This window comes from Mixophyes fleayi, chromosome 1, assembly GCF_038048845.1.
Source record: "Mixophyes fleayi isolate aMixFle1 chromosome 1, aMixFle1.hap1, whole genome shotgun sequence".
NCBI lineage: Eukaryota > Metazoa > Chordata > Amphibia > Anura > Limnodynastidae > Mixophyes > Mixophyes fleayi.
Window position 1 is genome coordinate 379,499,968 of NC_134402.1, and position 24,991 is coordinate 379,524,958.

Below are 24,991 nucleotides of genomic sequence, written 5' to 3' on the forward strand. Positions count from 1 at the left end.
CAAACATGTGCAAATTGGCATTAGTGGGTATGGTCCCAGAAATGAGTGCAATGCCCAATAATCTGGTCAGAATTGATTAGATCACTTTTGAGCATGCTATCAGCTTGTGCTTATACTCATCTTGTGACTGCTTAGTGCCGAAAGGCTGGATCTCTACCTAGCTGGCCACCTATGTGTATTACCAATAGGAAAGTGATCCACTTGGGCCGAGTATCCCAATCTGCCCATGTACCGTACTTTGTTTTACAAGTTCTTCTTTGTCTGATTTAGGATGAGGAGCAGATCAGTAAAATAACCATAGGACAGCGACACTAATAAAGTATATGAAAGCATGGGTAAAAATAGAAAACTATTAAAAAGAAATAGAAACTGAAAATTATTACATTTGAATATAGGAGAGTAGTTGAAAAAGTTGCAGTTTGAATGTTACGACAGGAAAAAAATCAGACAAAGCAAGGAGATAACATTTAAGTGATATTTAGAGATTTTAGATGGATTACAATTTACGAAGTCACTAGAACTGATGCTTCGGGCCAAATATTCTATATCAATTACAAAACAAAAAGCAGAATTTCAAATAAATGTCTAGGTTTCCCCGAAGCAATTACAAGAAAATGTGAAATAACATTTGGTTTTAAAGAGTAGTCAAAATAATAATACTGGGATTGCACAGAAAAGCTTATAAGATGGTAGAAGTACATTTCACAATGGATTGCAACATGTTTAAGTAAAAAGCTTAAAATTGAGGGATAGTAGTTTATGGGCACTCGATTCTGTACTTAGGACAAAGAGGTACTAAGAGTGTAGAAAATTATATAGCAACATTCCATTTCTGTTCAGCTTTTATTAATGCAAACCTATTTATTCTTAAAATGTGAACAACAGTCTCCAGATACTGCTTTCTTAATGCGACTGTCATCTCTTTAACAGGATAAAAGCACAGAGTATAAATGTGTTGATTTTTTACACCTGAATGTTACTGGACTAATTTATTCATAGGAGACCAATTAATAAGCGTTGTATATAGAGGTGTCTGCATAGCTATGCAACTCGTATTATTTTTTTTATGAAAGTGACTATATTATGAGCTTTGAGCTGCCATCCTTGTTCTTTCTTTTTATTCTCTAGCTTTTTTATCCTTTTAATGTTATTTTCAACTTTCAGCTATTCCCTATTTAATGAACTATACAGAAGAGGGCTGATGTAGTGTGATTACTACGTCAAATTGTGTAACGCACTTTGCGTGAAATTGCTCTGAGCATATCTAGAAAGTGGCCGCGTACATATTCACCCACGCAGATTTAAGTGCCTTTGCCACTTTGCCAGCCTGCGCTTGGTGAGGCGGGACAGGGGGAAATGTAATATGGTTTTGACAATAATGACAAGTTCATGCAACTGCTGATGCAATCCGGGAAAAATATATATATATACGACTAAGAAAGTTGTATTGTTTACAGTGGTGCAAAGACAAGATTATGACAGTCTCTAGCGCACTCCTGACGCTGATTGCTTCTTTCTTCGTTGCTCGCATTGTACACGAGATGGGAGTTGTTTCTGCTGTATTAGAGAGGTTTTTAAAGTTTTATTGTTGCCTAATAGGAAATGTGTTGCTTATAAAACACATAGATAAAAACATAGGTGTAAGTTGGACATAAGTATCTGTGACAGGATCTTGGCGTAAAACAGGCACATATGCCATTGGCACAGACCTGCGTGGAACTTAATATCCATAGGGCTCAACATATGGGAGTAAATGCACTAGTTTTATATGCAGCTCTTTTGAGTGTAAGTTACGCCCAATTTATAAACAACACTATTAGGCCCAGGGTTGTGTGTCTTCTCTGGGATTATGGAGGATAGTAATATGGGAGCTAGCAGTAAGAAGGAGGCTAAAGAGAAGAACTGCTACTTTGGGATGTGGTGAGGAGGGGGCTGATAGTGAGCCCCCCGGGGACGGCCCCATAGTGGACTACATTGGGCTGGATCACTGGGCCACCTGCATTTCTTCCCTTTAAAATAGGCTGCTGAGTCGAGTCTTACTTTCCTAGCCTAAAATTTGCCAGCCCTCCCCTGTTGCCATCCTTAGAAGACAATAACTGAATAGATATGGTAGTAGTAGTACAAATACCTTCATAATACCTGTTACATAGGCTTTGCCATGTAAAGACACAGTAGAAGCCCTTGCCAATCTTACCGCCACTGTGGGATATCACCACCAATGCCAATGTTATCGCTGGAGGTAACCTTTCATGTTGGGGCAAAGTGGAATAGCTGAAGAAAACCTGCCCTTACACACAGCTTGTGGTAAATGCTTATAGCCGGAATTGGTATTAGAGAGAGAAGAACATTTAGTGATTAAGGATTAAAGCCATTTAATTGAGTGTGAGCATCTCACAGTCCGTTATACACTGCCACCTGTTGCACTGAACATCCTACTATTTCAAACCTCTTCTGACAAATCACAATTAAAACCAACAACTAAAATTTACCATAAGGGACGTGTAAAACAATTTTAACTAAGACTACAAGTAAAATGGAAACACACTGGAATAAAGTGTTCTATATTTTCATTCACATTGCACACAATTCCAGGTATAGTTGTTTAAACGAATATGGCAGGAGGTAGATAAACTATAAACAGCACTAAACTGTTGTCTTCCCATTAAACCCATTAATGTGTTAACCGGGGTCTGTCACATATTGGACGCCTTGTTTCCCTTGCTCTTAAGCTGGCACTGCATCCTTACCCCCTATTCTGTTCTTGTAGCTCTATGCTTATGCAACACACAACCTTGTTTATATAGATCTTGTAGGGAGGATATTTTAAGCTGAAAGGTGAGCACACCAAGGTGCACGCTCAGGAGCAGCCTCTGCAAACTAAAAGTGTGCTTCAATATGTGGAGAGATGGCAGACTCTATAGAAAATGCATTGTTGAAAAGTATAAACTATGACAGGGAGATCACAGGAGTAGGGTTAGTGCTGCAATGGGGGGATGTCTGCAAAAAACAGTAGCACCCCCCCCCCCCTCGTGTGGCTATAAAACTCCAGTTGAAAGGCACTAAAACCTTCTGAGCTGTGGGTGCTGGGGCCCTTAACAAGACGTGCAAACACAATGAGTAAACAATGGGTAAACATTGCCCCCGCCTATTATACCATAACAGTGAAAAAAAAATAAAGCCATATACAAAACTTTCAAATAAAGTTTAATTAAATAAAAATCTACCCAAAACCTTGCTCATCGCAGTTATTTGTAGTGTGGGTGGGGGTCTTTATTTATTTTTTGGACTAAGATGGCTCAAACAAGAAAACAACATTTTTGGTTTTAAAAAAAGGATGAGTTTATTTTCTCAATTAAAATTTATTTGAAAATTGGACTTGTCTATTTAGTTTTTGTACACTTTTGGTATAATGTGCATGGTCTTAGGAATTTCGGTCCATCGGTGTGTCAACGTTGCCACTCCAATGGACCCAATCTTGTTAATTATCTTCCTTCCCACAGACTACCTCCAGGAAGTACAGTAAATGCAGTTTATAGCCTCTGAGAGCGGCGATAATGCTGTTTTTTGCTCCACCCCACAGATGCACCAGCCCTGCGCTGACCAGATTGAGGCAGGTTTTCACTATAGCAGGGGCACACCGTGCCACAGGATTAATAACCGGCCTAGGCTGTCTCGCACTAGGGCTGGTTGAAGAATTGGGGGGTGGCATGCTGCTCATTATTTAACTTTATTTATTGCACTATGCTCATGAACTATTTGCTTTAAAAGTATAGGGCGAGACCTGATCTCTGTCAGCTTTGAGCTGGGATATATTTCAAGTCATTTTGTGGAGTGGGAATGGCCTTGTTCTGCAAGGAAGACCTCTGAAAATGTATCTGAGATAGCGTTACTTCTCTGCGCAATGCAATGCTTATCAAAGCTTCATGCATTGCAGAACATTTCTGTCCCCAAATTAATCTATGGGGGATGCGATGCTGCACAGTATTTGCATAACGGAGGGGATTTCTGTGAAATCTCCTCCGTTAGGCAGTCAATGCTTAGCAATTAAACTTAAACCATGCAGAGACAGCTGTTTCCACATGTTTTAAGTGCTTGAACACCTTGATGCATAGACCCCTGTGTCTCAGGCAACAAATCCCAGACTGTAAGCTCAAATGGACAGGGAAACATCCCTAAGAAAATATGCATCCAACTCTGCATATCCACTACCTCCCTCATATATATTCATTTTCCATGTTTTCAGAATATTGTTAGTGCTTCATACTTCAAATTAGTTTAATTTAAAGCCTTTGCATTTGTCTTCTTGCAATTTTTGCTAAGCCCTTATAACCCTAGGTTTATATACACATATTACATATATGACTGATAAGAAAAACAGGAAAACAAAAAATATAAAGCAATGTCTATAGTAATATATGCAGAAGGGTGTACACATGCCAATAAATCTAAGTTACATGATGGTTTACAGACCCCTTAAAATATCATTAAGTATCATGAAATAAAGCAATGTAATATTTTGAAAACATAATAATATACTAAAATTTAAAATAATTGTAAATTGTGGTTGATAAACCCCTTACTTGTGTATCTTGAAATTCTGATACTAATGATGTGTAAAGAATAGTGTAGGAGAAGATATGTACCTTTAAAATAGTGCTGTACAATGTTCTGTTGTAGAACATAACATCGGAGCAGTTAGTCCCACTGTCCATCCTCCTCTACGCATCTACTTTGTACTTCTGGATCCTGCCCATCACTGGATCAACTCACATGTGCTGCTCATTTAAAATGCATTGTTATAGACTGCAGATTAAATGTCCTGGACTGTTTATGAGCAATAATAATAAGCAGGGGATGACTTATTAGATAAATTTAGCTATAGTACTAAATTCCAAAGGCTATAACATTAAGCTCCTTTTACATTCTAAAGTTATTATGGGAAAAGTTTGTTATACAAAGAATGCACCATACATTAGATGACTTACCTATTGGCTTCTGTTACTTACTTTTGTCTATCAAAGTCTTTATAGTGTACTATAAACAGTCCTGAGTAGTCATCACTCAGGAAGCCATCGTATTGCAGCTCCAGCACGTACAGGTTTCCTGCTACAAGTGGTCGCTCCAGCTCCAGCACCAGATACTGATTGAGCGCTGAATTCCACATGCTGGTAATGACAATGCTCTGCCCCGGTTCTAGGGGACTGACATCTGTCTCCTGTAAACGCGAGTCACTGTCGCCCTCATAGAGGTTCCCTGTGACCGCATCACTCCGTTTTAGCGCTACTTGGGAATGTTTGCTGTCTGTTTGGCCACTCTTGTAACTGCGCTCTCCCTCCAGCAGTGTCAGCGCTGCTCGGGAGATGTTCAGTCTGTAGCTGTGCAGCAGCACAACGTTTGCCCCGTCCACGCAGCTGACAGTAATGTTCACCTGCCCCGAGAGGTGGTAGTTCCCCTCCTCATCTGGCTGCATCCTTGGCCACAGCTCCAGGTCATAGTGCAGAGGCACCAGGTTATGGGGCAGCCGCCAGTTGTCCCAGATGCCAGGGCGTCCACTGCTCTCCGTAGGTAAGGTAGATAGGACTGGAGAATCGGTTGAGTTAGCAAGAGTGAAAGTGCCGACGGCAGACTGCTCCTCTTGGTGGTCCGCTGCTGTAGTTCTGGCATACAGGGCACCCAGCACAGTAAGTGCCAATAGCAGGGCAACCAGTAGCAGTGCCAGCAGTGCAGCTGACATCCTACTAAGGTAGAAGCCAGAGGAAGTCTTGGGTCCCATGTTACAGAGTCAGTGACACCCAGCCTGCCGTGTGTGTGGAGATATGTCCTGGAGTCCGGCTATCGCTGGGTGTGTCACAGGGTGACAGGGGAGGGTGCAGGGAAGCGCTCAATGAAATTTGGGGTTGGGGAATCTTCAACAGGAGGAAACAAAAGTGAGATAATCTAACTGTGCAGAGGAAATGTTAGAAACAGAGTACAACTCCCAGACCTATAGAAGACAAATATGCTGGAAATACACAAAGCATTACGCAATCGCAAGGAGATTAAAATGAATAGGAGGGATGATAATAATTATAGAAACAGCGAGTGTGTCGCAAGAACAAAGAGAGTGAAGAAGAAATAAAACTGAAGAATTCAGAAGTGAGATAAACGAGCATCTACCAGGAGGACACAAAGATGTGTGCACGGGGCTTTTCAGACAGGATGGAGCTCATATTTTATTTTAGCTTTAAACCATTACTGCTTATTAATATGTCATGACTATCTTATCACATATAACTGTCTTGAACAACTTGTGACTCTCCAGCAGGCCCGGCGCTCCCATTAGGCAAGGTTAGGCACTTGCCTAGGGCGCCAGGCAGAGCTGGATTAAGGCTTTGGGGGGCCCGGGGCACTTAAAACAGGGGGGCCCCTAAGATCTGAAATTAAGAGCATAGTGTCATCATGCATGAGAGAGCGTTACAAGTAGATGGTGAATATTAAAAAGTTAATCTGACCAATTCTATCATAAAAGGAATATTTATTTAACATGTATCTAAACATAATAATGAAAAATTTAAATGTTTTATATATTATATGTATCTATACATACACACACATATATACAATAACACAAATACATATGTATATATATATATATATATATATATATATATATATATATATGTTACAACTACTTACAGCTACCTCTACTTCTTCTGGAAAGCTGGCTAGGTCCACGAAGATGTGAAAGTATGATGGCTAGACGTAATATATATTAATATTAGTACAGGTACTTGTAAATTGTACAGGCACCTCCGTATAAAACGCATGTAATATAGCGCAATTGAGTATAAGGCTATTAGCATTAACACATCCTGAATTCCGATACCTACAGCCCACTCACTATATGACATCCAGAGGGCTCGCCTAGGTTGTACGCACAAGAAAAATCATTGCTTACACAAGCTAAAATACTGTAAATTAAAACAATCATAAAAACCCCACATTAAAACTAGCAATGATACTGCACATTACAACTAACATAAAAAATAAACATTGATAACATAACACCAATTTTGACTATAAATGTCTGTGTAGTTATGTATGTATGTATATCAAGCAATAAACATGCTATGAGGGGTCTTCTTGATATATTTCATCATCATCATCACCATTTATTTATATATCGCCACTAATTCTGCAGCGCTGTACAGAGAACTCACTGACATCAGTCCCTGCCCCATTGGGGCTTACAGTCTAAATTCCCTAACACACACACACAGATAGACAGACGGACAGGCAGACTAGGGTCAATTTGAAAGCAGCCAATTAACCTACCAGTATGTTTTTGGAGTGTGGGAGGAAACTGGAGCACCTGGAGGAAACCCACGCAAACACGGGGAGAACATACAAACTCCACACAGATAAGGCCATGGTTGGGAATTGAACTCATGACCCCAGTGCTGTGAGGCAGAAGTGCTAACCACTACACCACCGTCCTGCCCCATACCAAATCATTATCTGGACATCTGTGTATATGGTCTAATTAAATATAATTGCATTGCAGTTAAAAGTTGTTGCATAAGTAGGCATCTACAGTGAAAAGCCATCACCCTACACTGTCGAAATGCAACGTTACACATTTAACATCCGCTCTAGGTCAAACTAATTAGAACATGGCTTACAAACACAAACTTTATACCTAGCTTTCTATTAAGAGTATTACAGCATGGTCTCCGTATAGTTACTGTACAGACACACCTCCCATTATCACACTAGGGGGCACATATATCAATCATCGGCAGAAATTATAAATAGTTATCAATCCTTATCGCATGGATAAGGATTGAACTATTTCTCAATTTTATTAAAAACGGATCACAGAAACAGCAGTTCCAAAAAACTGCTGTTTCTGTGATAAAAAAAAATCAAACTTACCCCCCTCTTCGGGACGCGATGTCTCTAGGATCTCCTACTGGTCATCTTCGTTCCTCTTCTTCCTTCAATTGCGCATGTGCAGTTCGAAGATCCCTGCTCTGTCTTTGCAATTCAGCGAGCGGTGAGTGACAGGGAGGGATCATGTGATCCCTCCACACAAATGCGCTGTCCAGCTCTGCTCTTTGGAGCAGAGCTGACAGCATTGGATTTTTTCATTTCTGATAATGTACGCCAGCTTGTTTTTCGGAACTTGTTAGATTGCAGCTGGGAGCAGTCACCATACTGTTAAATGGTGACTGCTCCCAAAAATGAAGAGGAGTGCAAAGCAGCAGATATCCACGATATCTGCTGCGGTGCACCTTTCATAAATTTGCGGAGGACACGGAGGCACCTTAATTACCCGGTAAGAGCAATATCGTGCTTTCTTAAATATGCCCCTAGGTGACATAAACCTGAAACAATATATTTATTACAGAATACCCGGGACAGGCATAAAACAAATTTGGTGATTATGTTAATGGAAAATGCCAGATCATTTCCCAACATAAGTAGGAAGGCAACAAGCACATGCAGTGTTACTATAGGAGGAAATTACCAGTAAGAAGCAGTATAGGAGACTGCTCCACCTTCTCAGGCCTCCAACCCATTCAGCTATTTTCAAACCACTCCATACATACTACTACTGTTGTGTTGCCATCAGTGTTCCAAAATAAACTACATAATTCTACAAGCAAAACCAATTTTAAGATATGGGATATATATAATGAACAATGAAAACCCACCAAATATTTACATTTGTATACTAGGTATTCCAACACAAGTCACCTGTTCCATTTATGTATATTTGGGAGGTTTCTCCTTGTCTGAAGAGGTTTTGATCAAAGTTCCAAGCTGTATTGTATGTACATCTTTTAGCTGCTCCAGCTGTCGCTTTCCACGCCGCAGGAGGTATTCAATGATCATGATGTTAGTCCTTGGTATCTTTACATTCTTTCTAAATTCATGTTGAATTTGGGGCACAAATCCAGGTTTGTCTTTCCCAGCTACTAAAAACTGTTTATACAGACTCAGAACTTGTTTCTGGAGGTTGCTGTGTCTTGCCATCATATCTCACATTACTATTCCAATCTAACATTAAGGTGCAGGATTCGTCCCCCTGCAGGGACTTTAGGGCTCTAATAAAATGTTACATCAGAGGAGGAAAACAATTTCTTCCTCCAGTTTCAGGATGACACAATAGACAGCTGCAATGGAACTACAAGTCCCAGCATACAGTACCAGTCATGTTCCACAACAGCTGCGGAACCACATGTGACCCAAGTCTGTAAAACTCCCCATTACTTCCACTACTGAGGGACATCCACTGACCTTCTACACATGCTATATTTATTTATATATGATTTATTCTGTGACTTACAGTATGAATATGAGCCCAGTGAAACGACTCACCTGCTCACTTGATGTCTTGGAGGAGCTGCTGCTGCTGCTGAGCATGCGCAGCAGCTCCATTTCGGCCATTTTAGACAGTACAGCAGCTTCTCCAGCAGGTGCTGCTGTACTACTGGCACACAGTTAGAGATCGTAACTATCTCTATGCGCACACGGAGCGATTCACACATGGAGTGTGTGCATGCATCAGGGGACCCCCGCAGCAGCATCTGACGTTACTGATAGACGCGGCTGCGGGGGTCCTCTGATGCATGCATGCACTCCGTGTGTGAATCGCTCCGTGTGCGCATAGAGATAACATGGCAGGTGAGATGATGCGGCCGGCGGGGGGGCCCTTGGAGAGAGGGGGGCCCAGGGCACGTGCCCCCTGTGCCCCCCCTTAATCCGGCCATGGCGCCAGGCTCTGGAGGGCGCCACAGATTAAAAATTTCCTTAAAACTGTGTGGCGACCGCTGACTATACCTTTCACAGCCGCCGCACAACTTCACATACATCCACAGGGAGGGCGGGGAGGGACTATTGCTCACCACCGCCGCCGCCTCTCTGCTCTGTCTCCTCCCCTTAACTCACTGACTGACTGTCGGGCGTGACATCATCATCACGGCCCGACAGTGTCAGTGAGTGGAGGGGAGCAGACAGAGCAGAGAGGAGGCAAGTTAGAAGCAGGTAAGAAAAGACGCACATTTTCCAAATCGGCGCCCCCACCCTGCACACTTACACACTATTTTGTAAGTGTGCAGGGTGGGGGCGCTGATTTTGAAAATGTGCCGGGCGGGGGGCGCCGATTTTGTAAATGTGCCTAGGGCACCACGGACCCTAGCACCGGCCCTGCTCTCCAGTTATTGCTGAACTACAAGTCCCAGTGTGTCCTGCCATTGACTGGAAGGTCATGCTGCGATTGTTGTTGAACTGCAGCTTGTGAGGCCAGTGTTGCTTCCCTGTGCTGTAGGTGTTTCCTTCAGCTCAAACGTAATGCAAATAGGAGAATATAGTCATTGTCAAACCAGAATAAAACCTGGACTTGCGTCTTCTGTAACGTCATGCATCAATTTTTACATGATTGTGCCTCTTTTCATGACAAGCATGTGGCTTAATGTGTCATGCTGACTGCAACTGCAGTGGTGCAAAATTCTGCTCCTGGTGGGAAGATCAGGGCTTTCCATGGAGAATTTGGGCTAGCCACAGCAATATGCCTGCTGGAAACATAAGAATTTCTATTGAGGAACAAGATATTCTAATGATTAGGTTGTGGACACTGCACATAGTGGGTTCTTCTTAGCTTACCCCACAAAGTGACTTGTATGTACAGCATTATGCATAAATGTATAAGCTTACCAAGTGCTAATGGGGGTACAGAGCTTAACAAAGCAGGAGAATACACATCAGGGAGTAATATACAAAACAGGGTCATTTATATAAGAGTATTGTCAGGCCATTGGAATTTCTTCTCTCCTCAATCAGCTAACTATTTACATTTATTGAAAATTAAGCACTTACCTCTGAATTAGAGTTAATCGGGTGGTAAATTATCTATTTAGTGTTAATCAAGCCATGATAGCAAGGGCATGTGCAAAAATAGCACCTTATTATTGCACCCTAGGTTATTGCAATTTAAAAAATGTACAGGAAGAAATCAGAGCAGAACTTTATCACATATCCAGGCTGGCAGGTCTAGATATGTGATGTCAAATACGAAACAGGCAGATTCAGTGGCTTGGACCAAGTGGTAAGTAAAGTGGCTGGACCTATGTACAACACACACACACACTCACTCACTAACTCTCTGTCAGATCGTGTTCATCATCCACACGCCTGTTCCGTCAGCCCCACCAACATCTGATCGTCCCAGTGAAAGGTTGATAAGGGTCATTTAGTGGTAACAGAACCACATTGTGCATCAGAATCGCTGGGTGAAAGCCAGCTAACCACGTCTATGGATGGCATTTTTCAGTCATATGGGGGTAAGTACCACAATCATTTTACAAATGTAGTTACTATTGCATCATATGCTGCAAAACGTTATTGACAACTAACTTTCAGAAGAACTTTATTGTAGTTAAAACAGTTTTGCAAACATGATATTTATTATTCTCAGCAGCACTGATGTAGTTAAAGTAAAATCCTGACCACGTAGCAGCTGGAAAATGAGCCATGCACCCTATTGAGGATGAATATGTTCTCTTCGTTTTGGAAGACAATCCACTCCCAAAACAAATGTTCTGGAGACAAAATACTCCTCCAGATACTGAGTGTCTTCATTACAGCTGTACATCACAGAGAGAAAACCTTGTTCAAACTCACAGATTGAACTATTATGTTTGCAGTAAAAAGTATGTAATTCACAGTGTGAAAGAAAAAAGAAAGCTTTTCGTGTTGATAGGCACAGATATACAATTTTTCATATTTTATTTTATTAACTTGTCCTGCCAAGGAAATACAGATGGATAAACAAAGCAAGACAAAGAAAACTCTGCATAGGAGAACCTGCTGAATATAACATGTCTTCTGCATGTAATACATTTATTTGTAATATCCATGTAGTTTTCTTGATGGAATTGCCTACAGATGTCAACCCCATGTTACCACTTCAAACGTAAGACACAAATTGATCCAATAAGTAGCATTCAAACATATGTGTAAAGTTCACATACAGGACACCTGCATCCAGGACATTTTCTGTCAAACAAAGTGAGTGATATTATTTTTTCCAGTTCATACACAGTGTCAAAAAATGAAGTTGAATATGTTTTTGAATTTTACGTGAATGCAATTGAACTTGACTTTCTTTACATTATTCATCATTCTGGTGTGTCTCTTTTTGATAGATGTCAAAAGATCTTATGTCTCAGGGCACAGAACGGTTTGAAAAGGATAAAGGTTTTGTTTCATTATAATAAAAATGACAATACTTTTTTTCAGATTGTCATGTAATTTCCTATTAAGATGTTTGTAGTTGTTTGTATGCTTTTTTTATCACTGTGTTGTGTTTTCTAATTTTCCGGTGCAGAGCTGGATGCATCTAGAGATGCGTTGTGCATATGAACGTAAATATTTATGCATGTTTTTTAGAGGTTTTATGGATGTGCTGTATTTGGACCTCATTTAGAGTCGGACGCAAAGTCTGTTTAAGAAGTGTAGGAGTGGTAGTGTGCCGCAGCTTGGTAGGGTATTACAAGTGGCAAGCAACCCCATTTGCGTCCCACTCTTAATACCCTATCGAGCTGTGAGCAGTTCCTGCAGCTAGCTAACGCTTGTGCCACCTAATTCCTGCCTGCTGCACAGCTTTAACCCTGTTTTGACGTGTGTTGCCTCTGCGCCTCACTGCGACTAGGATGCACTTACATGGTCACACCTCCACAAATCCCTGTTTCTCCCATTCTCTCGTAGTGAGTCGCAAGCTGTCGCAAGTGTTAATTGCGTCCAGGATGCAGGCGGATTTGGGGCTTTCTGCACATGCGTGGTAGTGTTTTTTAGTTAGATGCGCCTAAAACGGACTTTGCGTCCGACTCTAAATGAGGTCCTGTATGTTCAACTCAGCATGAGCCCCTAAATCCCAAGTTCCTTCTCTATACTCTGACATTCCTGAAATTTGTCATTAAAGCTATCTGCATTTAGCAAATCCATGTTCTCCTCACTACAATAAAGATAAATATTTTTCTTAAAAATTGTTTACGTTTTTTTTAATTATTCACTAACTAAGTTCCTTGTTTGCATGGCACTTGGGTTTGAAGAGAACCAAAAAGAAAATATATTGGTCTTTTGTATAAGTCATGCCAGAGGACACACTTTGGCTTATTGCACACCATTGATATACCTGTAGCTTCAAGGGCTAACCTGACCCCGCGCCACTGGTACCACAGTGTTATAGAAGGAAAACATTAAAGGGACATCGAGACTTGAATTAGAGAAAAAAGAAAATAAAAGGAACAGGATCCAGGACCACAGCAATGAAATGGAGATTTGTATGCAAACTGACACAGTACACTATCAGCATTCTTAAGATGGATTCATATTGATATAGCAGTTTAATTACTGCTACATTAAAAAAAGAGCAACAATTATATTTCTAGCATAAAGATTGATACAATATAAGGGTAGCTGAATAACTTGACAACTGGCATCTGCAGAATTTCCAATCTCCTGTTTTTAAGCTGGAGACACCTGCAGTGTGGGCAGACATGTCTTTATCTTGAAACAGAGGTGTTCCCAACATTGGCCCTGTGGTTTTGTTGTCAGGGGAAGAATATTTCAAAGTTAAACATGGGAGGAGGGCACTGGAACAAGCCAATACACATGGCACATTTTCAATTAAAATAAATTATATTATAATATGACATTTCTTCATTTTTGTTATTTAATCTAGGTCAATGTTTTGGTTTTTATGTTTCAGAATAGGTGGGAATGACCCTCTGTGTCTTTTGGAAATCATTTGCTTATATAACCTAAAATGTAATCGCATCTGCGTTCTCTCCCAGGGCTCTGTGGAATCTATGTTCACAATGACACAAAGCTGCAAGTTTGCCAAAGGCCGCATTGCTAGAAAACAGGTCACATTGGAAGTTCATTGGCCCATATCCTTATGTACCTAGAAGGCAAGAGACGGTTTAGATCAGGTAAGACATTACACCTTGGAGTCAAAATTCCTTAACTCACTTTAATTTTAAAAAAAAAATCAAACAAAAACAAATTGTGAGAGAAAGAGCAGAATACTGGCACCTTGAAAAGATATAGCTATTTAAGGCGTATCTGTCGCCTACAGATATCCGAGATATCTGCTGCGTTCCTTTAGATATAACTAACTTTGACATTTTATTTTGCGGTTATTTTAGGCTAAAAATGGTTTGTTAAATAGGCCCCTATGAACTTAATTGACCACTGTTTGCTGCTCACCACGTACCGCCTCTGCATGCACTCAATAGGGTACATTTACCCTCAACAGGTAACCTGGGCTAAGTGGAGGGCAGGCTGGGTTGCTTTGGTGTTGCTTCAACTGCCCATACTACACTTATCTTATAATAGAATTATGATTATTTTGACTAACATATTTGGATTTACAACTTGACTATACGAAAATGTATTGCATCCTTGTTGAGTCTTAACCAAATTCTACGGGATTGTGACACAACCTCCTGGCCAGTCAATTGTTTCTTGCATGTATTTAATTTCTTTGCTCTTTTCTAGACACCATTTTACAATATTTTGGGCAACATATAAGAACTTACATAACAGGTAGTAGGACTTTCCCATATTATATAACACCAAGCAACTACCGACTAATTGTATTCTGGTCATCATAGATGGGGACAATCTTTAAACCATCAGTCTTCAGGACCACGCAGTGGATAAACAAAGGGATGTGACGACTTAAGGTGCCTACAATAAGAGATCCTCTTATTGAAAATTACAATGGACTAGAACTATTTATAATTTGAGCGGTCTTTTGAACAAGGGACTCAGACATAAGGAGTTATGTGGCATTTTGGTGTGAACTTTGAGTGAATTTATGTATGCATAGTTATGTAGAGATATTGAAAAATACAATTTTTACATCACTAAATGTGCTGAGTTTATTCGTGGATGATATACTCTCCACAATAACCTCCCTTCATACTTCCCTACAGAACCTGTTTAACATACTTTCTGCATACAGAACCCTCTCAGGATATAAAATCATTGTTTCTAAAACATAATCCTTTGCTCTCCTTTTGGCACCTCCCACCCTGGAACACCTTAAGAGTAACTTTAATTTTTCCTGGCAACATTCTAAAATAAAATTTCTAGGGATATATATCACCTCGAGATATGAATCTCTTTATGCAGAAAAGTTTCCCCAAATCATAAAATTAATTACGTTGGATCTGCTCAGAGGGTGTTATGAATCCCAGTGCATTCACAAAGAGCAATGGAAGTGTAAGACAAAGGGCTAGATTTACTATCAGGCGTGATGCATGGCGGCTTCAAACCGCCATGCATCGCGGCGGTTTTCCGGCGTGTTTGCATTGCAAACAGCCGGATTTACTAATGGGCGCATTTCAGCTTCAATTCGAAGCCGCCGGCGATGTAACGGCGGGATGTAATGCTCAAAGCCGCCGGCGGCTTTGAATAGAACATGGCGCTTTTGCTTTAAATGACGGCGCTTTTGTGTAAAGGCGGTTTTTTTGAAAATTACACCTGTCTCCTGGCCTGTTACTATTGGCTATTTTAAAAATCAGGAGATTTGACATCACAAGGCCTATATAAACCACTGGCCTGACACTTTTTCTTTGATAGGGGTTTGAGGAGTTTTGTGAGAGGAGTTTGGAGGATAGTGGTTTGCTGAGAGTTGGTGAGAGTTGGAGTTTGGTGGATTGGTGGAGCGATATCTGTTTGAAGTGTGAGTAGTCCTGTGTTTTTTTCCTGTTTTGTACATTTATTTTCTCATTTATTTTCTGTCTTGTATTTTTTGTATTTGTCCTTTGTCTGTGTTACTTGTGTGTGACTGTGTGGAGAGTGTGTCTGTAGGTAGTGTAGTTTGTTCTTTGTGTTTGTAAGTCCTTCAGTGTTTTGTGTTTTTCTGTCTTCTGGGTAAAAATGTCCAGAGATAGGAGGGGAGAACAGGCTGAGGAGAGGGAGATGGAGGTTGAGGGGTCAGAGGAGGGAGAGGGAGAGGTTGAGGAGACAGGACAGGGCAGGAAGACCAAGACAGGGAGGAATGTGCGCTTCTCACATGATGAGAATTGTGTGTTGGTGCACAACATCATTCCCTGCTACGAGGTCATCCTAGGGAACCTGGCAGCCCGGACTCCTCTAAGGCGGCGTCACCAACTGTGGGGGAGAGTCTGTGATGCCGTGAACGCGGTGGGCCCACTGAAGCGGACAGTGGCACACTGCCGCAAGCGCTTCTCTGATATTAAGAGGAGGCTTAAAGAGAAGATGGCCCAGGAAAGGAGGTCGACAAGGCGCACGGGTGGTGGCCCCCCACTTCGTATGGAGTACACCACGTACGAGGAGGAGCTGCGCCAGATAATGCCGGCTGAAATTGTAGAGGGCATAAATGTCCAGGACACCGACTCGCCCTCTTTTGGCCAAGTAGTTGGTGAGTTATTTGTTTTTTTTTCCCTAACAGTATTTTAACTGCTTTTCTCTTTTTAAAACTGCTTTTCTCTTTGTAAACGTTTTTTCTTAAAAAAATTTTTTTTTTTGTTTTTCAAAGTGTATATTTGCCTCTAATAGTTTGTAAAGGTTTTTTTTTCTCATAGAAAAAAAAAAAATTGCAAACACATTTGTGCAATAAACAGTATATTTGGAAATTGTTTTTTTTCTGGAAATACATTGTATGCTTTTTCTAATACATCCAGAATCGCCAGGACCGCAGTTCAGTCCCAGTGCCAGACCTACACCTCCACCTTCAGCGAGAGATTCGGGCACAGACGAGCAAGCAGGTGCGTGATTTCTGTTTAGGAGAGAAATAATGGAGTTACTTGATTTTCTGTGCAAATGTTGCTGTCAATGTTGTTTTTTTTTTTCTTTTTATTGTTTGCAATGAGAAGTTAGGGCTACATTTTACTCAACTGATATGTTGCCTATAGAAACCCATCAGAATATACCTTTACTTTATTTATTGCATTCAACAAAATGACAGCTAAAATCTGATTGGTTGCTATAGGCAACATCTCCACTTTTGATAGCATGCACTTTAGTCAAAATAACCCAGCATGTACTACACAGTCCTAATGATAATGGGTATTAAAAGGATAATAAGTGCATCCGTAAGCAGGTAGCATAGGACTAGAAATCAGGAATGCAAACATTGTGAAAGAATCTGTAGTTGCTAAAGATTATTCTTTCTTATCCAGTGTTCAGAATGCAATATACAAACATATTATATACTATATACTTACCGTCATTTTTCATACACAGGGCCCTCTTCATACCAGCCACCTCAGGCGGAGTCCCTGGAAATGTCCCCTGAGCCAGAGGATCTAACAACCATCACCCTGGTAACAGTGGATGCCCCTGTGTCTGGCCTCCAGGAAGTTTCACCTGGCCCTGCTGAACCATCACACCAGCAACCTGCACCTGCACCTATGGACCCAGTCAGAGAAATGGCGCTGTCTATTGGCGCATTCCAGCAGCAACAGACATTATTCATGGACAGGCAAACTGGGCACATGTCACAAATTGCGGCCCAGTTGAGGCGAATACACCGCTCCACGAGCCAAATCCCTGCTGCAATAAACCGGCTGGCAAGCGCTTTGGAGCAGACAAATGTGCAGCTGGCCCAAATGTCTGGGTCTGTGGACGCCATGCATTCCTCCATTCGCGAGGGGAATGCCAACGTTATCCGGCTGGCAGGCCAACTCTAGCAGGAACTGATTGCCCGCTTGCCGGCCCCTTTTTCATCGGCCTCCACCAGTGCCGCTAGTACGCCTACCACATCTCTACAGAGTACTCCTCCAAGGAGAGGTGCTCGCACCAGGGGTGGGCGAGGGAGGGGAGAGAGTGGCACCAAGCATAGCGATATGCCTGCAAAAAGGCATCGCTAGCACAATGTTTGTTATTTATTAATGTTTTGTCAAGTTTCTATAACGATTATACGTTTTTATTTATTGTGTTCTGCAATAAATGCAGTTAAATTTCTATTGTGTCAGTCTTTCTTTTCTGCACATTAAACAAGAGTATACTGATTTTTTAACAACTATGCACTAATTTCACGTAAACATTGACCTCTGACTGTCACATTCCAGGGATGTTCATATTTACCACATGAGGAGTACACACTATCCTGTTTTTAAAGGTTCCAATTTACAAAAAATTTACAATAAAATACTAAAATTGCACTCACATAAAACACATTTTTGAGCAAAAAATGTTTTTCATACTATGTACTTACAAGTAAAGTAGTTTGCAATTAGACGGTCTCTAATCTCCCTTCCGCCCTCTGTGCTCTGCACATCACCATGTGACACGGACCCCTTCTTCTTCACTGTCTACTGCAATAATCGGTGGGGTAAGTTGATGTATTGCTAGATTATGTATCAAACAGCCAGCCAGGATAATTTCAGACCCCTTTTCAGGTGCATACATAGCCACACAACCCGATTATTCTAGTAACCTGAATCTAGTTTACCAAAGTACAAAGGTACGCTATAACACACCTCTACTAAATCAGTAAATAAATTGCATTGTGGGAAGACACAAGAGAAAAAGAAACCAAAACAACACTGCAATTACAAGACACTGGCCTTTTAACATATACAATCCCAAAGTAAAAAACTTTGTACATGAAATGGCCCTTTTCTTTCTGTTCTGATTGCCCAAATATCAGAAACAGCACACTGTTTGAGCAATCTCGCCGCTCACAAGCAGCGCTTTCATTTTGGTCTATTGAATGGCGGTTTTCCGGCGGCTTTATAAACCCCCTAATAGTAAATCCGGCTGTTTGTATGTTGAACATTGTTGAAACCGTCATGGCGATGTATACAGAGGCGGGTTTGGAAACATCATTTTTGGCCCTTTGGACGGCGGGTTTAGCCTTAGTAAATCCGGCGATGGCTAAACCGCCGCCAAACCCGCCGAAATTCGGCGGGTTTACAAACACGCCTGATAGTAAATCTAGCCCAAAGTGTCTTTATTCAGGTAAATATATTAACAAAGATAACTCAAATCCACGGATAACAGGTTCCAAAAGAGACAGTATAGTAAAATGGCAGGAACAAGTATAATAAGTTTACCCCAGTCCAGAATGCACAAGGCTTTCCAGGAAAGCAGACAGAGTCCATGGATCAAATAGAGACCAGACAAACAAATCCAAATAGCCAGGCAGAGATCAAGCAAATAGGCGAGGTCCAGAAGTCTGTCCAAAAGGTCAGGGCAACAGGCCAAACAGCAAGGTCCAAGGTACAGGCAAACGATTCGGGGTCTCAGGCAAGCAGGCAAGGTCCAAGGTACAGGCAGGGGTCATACACAGAAATACAATCCAGCAGGTATATACCAAACAGAACAGGAGCAGGTTAGCAGCAGCCAAGAACAACGGATGAACTGCGCAGAGCCCAGCTAGAGGCAGGTACTTAAAGCAGTGCAAAAGGTGCAATTCTAATTAGCATCAGACAAGGAGATTAACTCCTTCAGGCATATTGCAGAGTTCAGGAGCAGGACAGCAGCACCTCCGATGGATTATAGGTACTGCTGCCAGATACAAAACAAAGGCAGTCATAACATAGCCCCCCATTCCAGACGCTCCATACATGCTCCCTTCAGGTTTTTCTCCTCTTCTTTTTCTTTTTGTAAGATCTACCTGGAGACACAATTGGGCTCTTCTCTAAAGAGTACAGAGAAGACCCAATTATTCAGAAGCAGAAGAATTGGCAAGTTCGTCCACTAACTCTCTAGTATCCTCCACAAATTCACTTTAAGAGTCTGAGTCCCAGCCTAGAGTCGGCATAGGACCTTTTATTTTATCACCAGATGATGATCTGCCCAAAAAGCCAGTCAGCAAGGTTGGTGTTTGTTGTGACTGAAGTGGCAAAGCAAGGGTTTTTCCGTTCTTGTTAACCTTCTCCCTAGATGACCTAGACTGTCTGATGGAAGACACATTCATAGAGGTCTTATGGACAAGTGCAGGAACTGATGCACAGGCTGGAATGGGCACAGAAAAATCATGTTCAGATGACTTGACTGTGGATGGAGTGTACTTCTGACAAACAGCATTAACAAAGTCCATGGTATTATGAATAAGGGGGTCATCGGAATTTAGTAATGAGAAGGCCCAGGTTTGTGGCTCCCCTCTAAAACACATAATAATTGAACCCACTTGGTTAAATTGGTCAACAAAATAATCCGGACATTCTTGAAACTGTTTCATGGAAAGTTCGAGTACCGTAACAAACTGTTTGATGTCTCCATCAAAGAAGACCGGAGGAGGATCTGATGACTCAGAAGAGGCTTTTGGGCATTCAGGCTCAATAGCAGTCTCTGGAGAGTACCCAGCTTGTGCAGCAGTCTCTGGAGAGTCCTCAACTGGAACGGCAGAGCAGGAGTCCCCGACTGGGACGGCAAGTTAGGCACACTTGATGGGAAGCGCAGACTGGGCACAGCACTCTGACTGGATTGCACTGTGAGATGCCTCAGAGCAGACAGCACTGTGAGATGCCTCAGAGCAGACAGCACTGTGAGATGCCTCAGAGCAGACAGCACTGTGAGATCCCTCATAGCAGACAGCACTGTGAGATGCCTCAATGCAGACAGTACCAAGTGGTAACTTGTGCTGAACCGCATGGACAGGCAACTCAGGCTGGACCGCATGGACAGGCAACTCGGGCTGGACCGCATGGACAGGCAACTCGGGCTGGACCGCATGGACAGGCAACTCGGGCTGGACCACAACGACAGGCAACTCGGGCTGGACCGCATGGACAGACAACTCGGGCTGGACCGCATGGACAGGCAACTTGGGCTGGACCGCATGGACAGGCAACTTGGGCTGGACCGCTTGGACAGGCAACTCGGGCTGGACCACATGGACAGGCAACTCGGGCTGAACCACTTAGACAGGCAACTCGGGCTGAACAGCATGGACAGGCAACTCGGGAGGGGACTGGAGGGACAGGGCCCTCTCTGGAACAGGCTGGAGGGACAGAGCCCTCTCTGGAGCAGATTGGAAGGGCAGCGCCCCCTCTGGAGCTGACTGTAAGGGCAGCGCCCCCTCTGGAGCAGACTGTAAGGGCAGCGCCCCCTCTGGAGCAGACTGTAAGGGCAGCGCCCCCTCTGGAGCAGACTGTAAGGGCAGCGCCCCCTCTGGCGCAGACTGTAAGGGCAGCGCCCCCTCTGGAGCTGAAGACTCGGGAGTAGAGGCAGCGGCTGAAGACCCGGGAGTAGAGGCAGCGGCTGAAGACCCGGGAGTAGAGGCAGTGGCTGAAGACCTGGGAGTAGAGGCAGCGGCTGAAGACCCGGGAGTAGAGGCGGCGGCTGAAAACCTGGGAGTAGAGGCAGCGGCTGAAGACCCAGGAGTAGAGACAGCGGCTGAAGACCCGAGAGTAGAGGCAGCGGCTGAGGACACGGGAGTAGAGGCAGCGGCTGAAGACTCGGGAGTAGAGGCAGCGGACTCAGTACCGGACACAGCGGACTCAGGACCGGACACATCGGACTCAGGACCGGACACAGCGGCAGGAGACTCAGTGCTGGTGGTAGCTGGAACTGGCATCACAGGACAGGCAGTAGCTGGAACTGGCACCGCAGGACAGGCGGCAACTGGAACTGGCACCGCAGGACAGGCGGCAACTGGAACTGGCACTGCAGGACAGGCGGCAACTGGAACTGGCAGATTAGGCTGAAGTAAAGCAACAGGAGGTGACGTGCAGAACAATCCAGGGTCTGCAGAAAAGCACACTGAAGGCTGCACCATAGGATGTTGTGGTCTGCGGAGCGGACAGCTTTGTAAGAAATGTTCGCCACTGGCACAGTAGAGGCATAGTTTACCAATCCTTCTGAGCCATTGTTCCTCCTCAGTGAGAGAGGGACGCAGGTAGCTTGGTCGTTTAGAATCCCTAATGGTAGGGACCGCTGGCATTACCATAGATGCAGCGCCAATGTCAGAAAAAGTTCTGGGAGGATTCTCTGCGGTCTGCATGCTTTCATTAAAGGAGTTTGTTTCTTAAAATCAGAATTAGTATTGAAACCACTTATCACAGCAGCAGGTAGAGTTTTAAGCAGTTCTTGGAGTAAAGTGGATAGTTGTATGATTTGGTAACAATGTCCATTTGCAGCATTTGTAATTGTGGATTTACAGACATGTCTAATAGCCAAACACAGAGTTCAATGCAAACACAATAGGAATTCCAGGACTAAGGCAGAGGGCGTGCAATCAGCAGGCCCAGATTGTATGGCAGTTCATCATGTTATGAATCCCAGTGCATTCACGTAGAGCAACGGAAATGTAAGGCAAAGTGTCTTAATTTAGGTAAATATATTAACAAAGATAACTCAAATCCATGGATAACAGGTTCCAAAAGAGACAGTATAGTAAAATGGCAGGAACAAGTATAATAAGTTTACCCCAGTCCAGAAGGCACAAGGCTGTCCAGGAAAGCAGACAGAGTCCAGGGATCAAATAGAGACCAGACAAACAAATCCAAATAGCCAGGCAGAGATCAAGCAAATAGGCGAGGTCCAGAAGTCTGTCCAAAAGTAAGACTTTCCTCTAGTCTTCAAACCTTCAAGCGTTCACTGAAAACCCACCTCTTCAGACAAGGTTATGATATTCCTCAACCATCATCTTAATTTCCCTAGATTACCCTATTACTAACGCAAGACAACAACCTTCTGACCAATATTGCAACACACACAGCCCACTCAGTACTTTTACCTTTGCAGTCTGGCTGGTCCATTGTGCAATATGATGTAGCACATGCCCTTGTGTTTCTAACTCCCATTGTCCTATAGATTGTAAGCTTTCGAGCAGGGTTCTCTTACTTCTCTGTCTGTATGTATTACCCGGTATTGTCTTATTAATGTTTTTTCCCAATTGTAAAGCGCTACAGAATTTGCTGGCGCTATATAAATAAATGTTGATGATGATGATGAATCCTCCTTCTGTATATTGTCGTTTTGGGTTCAGCATTGGGCATTCCAGCTGGTGGTAGGCCTTTATTGGTGAGGTCGCATCTATTCATCTCTTTTACCTGTAAAGTTTGGAATCACTGTAAATTTAATTTTGAGACCACTTTAGTCTCCTCCCCAATAACTTCCCTCTGGAACAACCCTGACTTCTCTCCAGGGCAATAACTCTCTCACTTTCTTCCTTTGCAGAACAGAGGTATCTGGTTGGAGATGTTACTGGCCAATGCATCCTGCTGGCGTTCCTACAAGAGAAATGTGATTTCCCAGTCTCGGTGCAGATCCTCCATGCAGCCAGATGCTTAGTTGCAGCACACTGAAAAAAACCATATTCCCCTCCAGACAGCCTCACGTCAATAAAATAAAGTATTTTTCCTATATGGGAAAAAATGTCTCCATATTTAAATAAGACCCCCAAATTCTCCCAAATCTGGTGTAATTGGTTTATTTATAATAGCCCCCCACTCCCAATGATCCTTTTCAGGACATTTCAGACTTTTTCTTTTACTTATAGCCATAATATTGGTTTGATTATTGTGTAAAATAATTCTCTTTCCCCCATGGGGGACCTGAGTGAGGCCGCGGGGTATCACTTGTCTCAGCTATTCCTTCCCACACTGTCCACACCCCCCCTCCCCCAAAAAAAAAATACACTTTTGCATTTCATTTGAGATTTATATGCACTTCACTATTGCCTTGGTCTGTTATGTTAACGTAAATACTGTATATGCCCTTGTATTGTAAACTTTACCATGTAAGATTATTATTATAGTCTCTAGTGATTACACTTTGGTCTTGTGTATTTTTGTATTGAAAATATAAATATAATTCCTTAAAAATATATATATATATATATGTTTTACAAATGTTACATTGTTGATGCACTGCTCTTGTGAACAGGTTAAGCTTAATTACTTTGTAAGTGGCATGATAACCTCGATTTACTGTACAGCCCGCTTTGGATTACATAGACTGTAGACAATCAATAATTTGATGTTGCGGTACTCCAACAGATTTAGGAAGGGAAGAGAAGGTGGATCCAGAGAAACGGATACTGATTTTGATAAGCAGGATGAGAAGCAGCACAGGATAGGGAATGTAGCATTTGCATAAGAAGTGAGGGGTCAACAGAGTCAAATGCAGCAGAGAGATTCAGGAGCATTAGAAGCATGTAATGGACTTTAGCTTTAGCAGTGATCAAATCATTGACCACCTTACTCAACGCAGTCTATGTGGAGTGTTAGGAATGAAAGCCTGATTGAAGAGACTCCAATAGATTATGTGTGGAAAGGAAGCCTCCTGTGAGGCGAGAGTAGGCAACACTCAAGAGAAGCTTGGAGGGACATGGGAGTTGAAAGATGGAAGGGTACTTTGAAAAAAACTTATTCTGAATCAAACTCTCTCTCAGAGTAGAAATATTAACCATATTTATTTTTAATATATGTTAAAGCTAGTAAGTATTGTTAGTGTACTACTTTTAAAGACAGGACAAGTTGTGCGTAACATGATTTTATTATTTTGTTTTGTTAAATTTTTATTGAAGAAATAGTACAAACAACATACCTAAACAATCTTTTATAGTACAGAACTGTAACATGACTTCAAGATATTTTTAAATAGTACAGAAAGGGGAGGATATAAAGAGGGAAAAAGGGACGGGAAGGTGTGAGGTACAACACATTATAATTTTGACTAAGTAATCTGTAGGTTAGCTTGCTTCAAAATAGATAATTCATTAGATACTGTGAAGGAGGTTCTGCTTCTGATCAGCAGAGGATCCTTAGGAGGGGAGGCAGATTCTGAGGTTACGATGGGGAAAGTTTATTGCGAGCTTCAAGGGGTAGAGATCACACTAGAGGGGTTCTAAAATGAGATTTTAATAACTTTATTTCAGTCTTTATGTTTAACTTTATGCTATACTCTATTATATTATACTCTATTACATTAGAGATTTCTTCAAAGTTGGATTATTGAGTAAGTCTCTTTAGCTAGAGACTTACATAATTAAATAATAATTATAACCTTATATAACGTT

At 42.2% G+C, this 24,991-nt stretch overlaps 1 protein-coding gene and 1 non-coding gene across 3 annotated transcripts in view; both read right to left on the reverse strand.

Moving 5' to 3' along the window:
- Positions 1-5,953, reverse strand: part of LVRN (laeverin) — a 132,550-nt gene extending 126,597 nt beyond the window's left edge. For both annotated transcript variants that reach the window (XM_075179493.1, XM_075179484.1), the window contains exon 1: positions 5,007-5,953. In XM_075179493.1, coding sequence (XP_075035594.1) covers positions 5,007-5,773 — 767 coding nt within the window. In that variant the 5' untranslated portion in view covers positions 5,774-5,953. The remainder of the gene's footprint in view (positions 1-5,006) is intronic.
- Positions 5,954-8,435: 2,482 nt separating this feature from the next.
- Positions 8,436-8,555, reverse strand: LOC142137258 (small nucleolar RNA SNORA47). Its single transcript, XR_012687900.1, has one exon. It is a non-coding gene; the product is annotated as a small nucleolar RNA SNORA47 (small nucleolar RNA).
- Between the last annotated feature and the right edge of the window lie 16,436 nt (positions 8,556-24,991).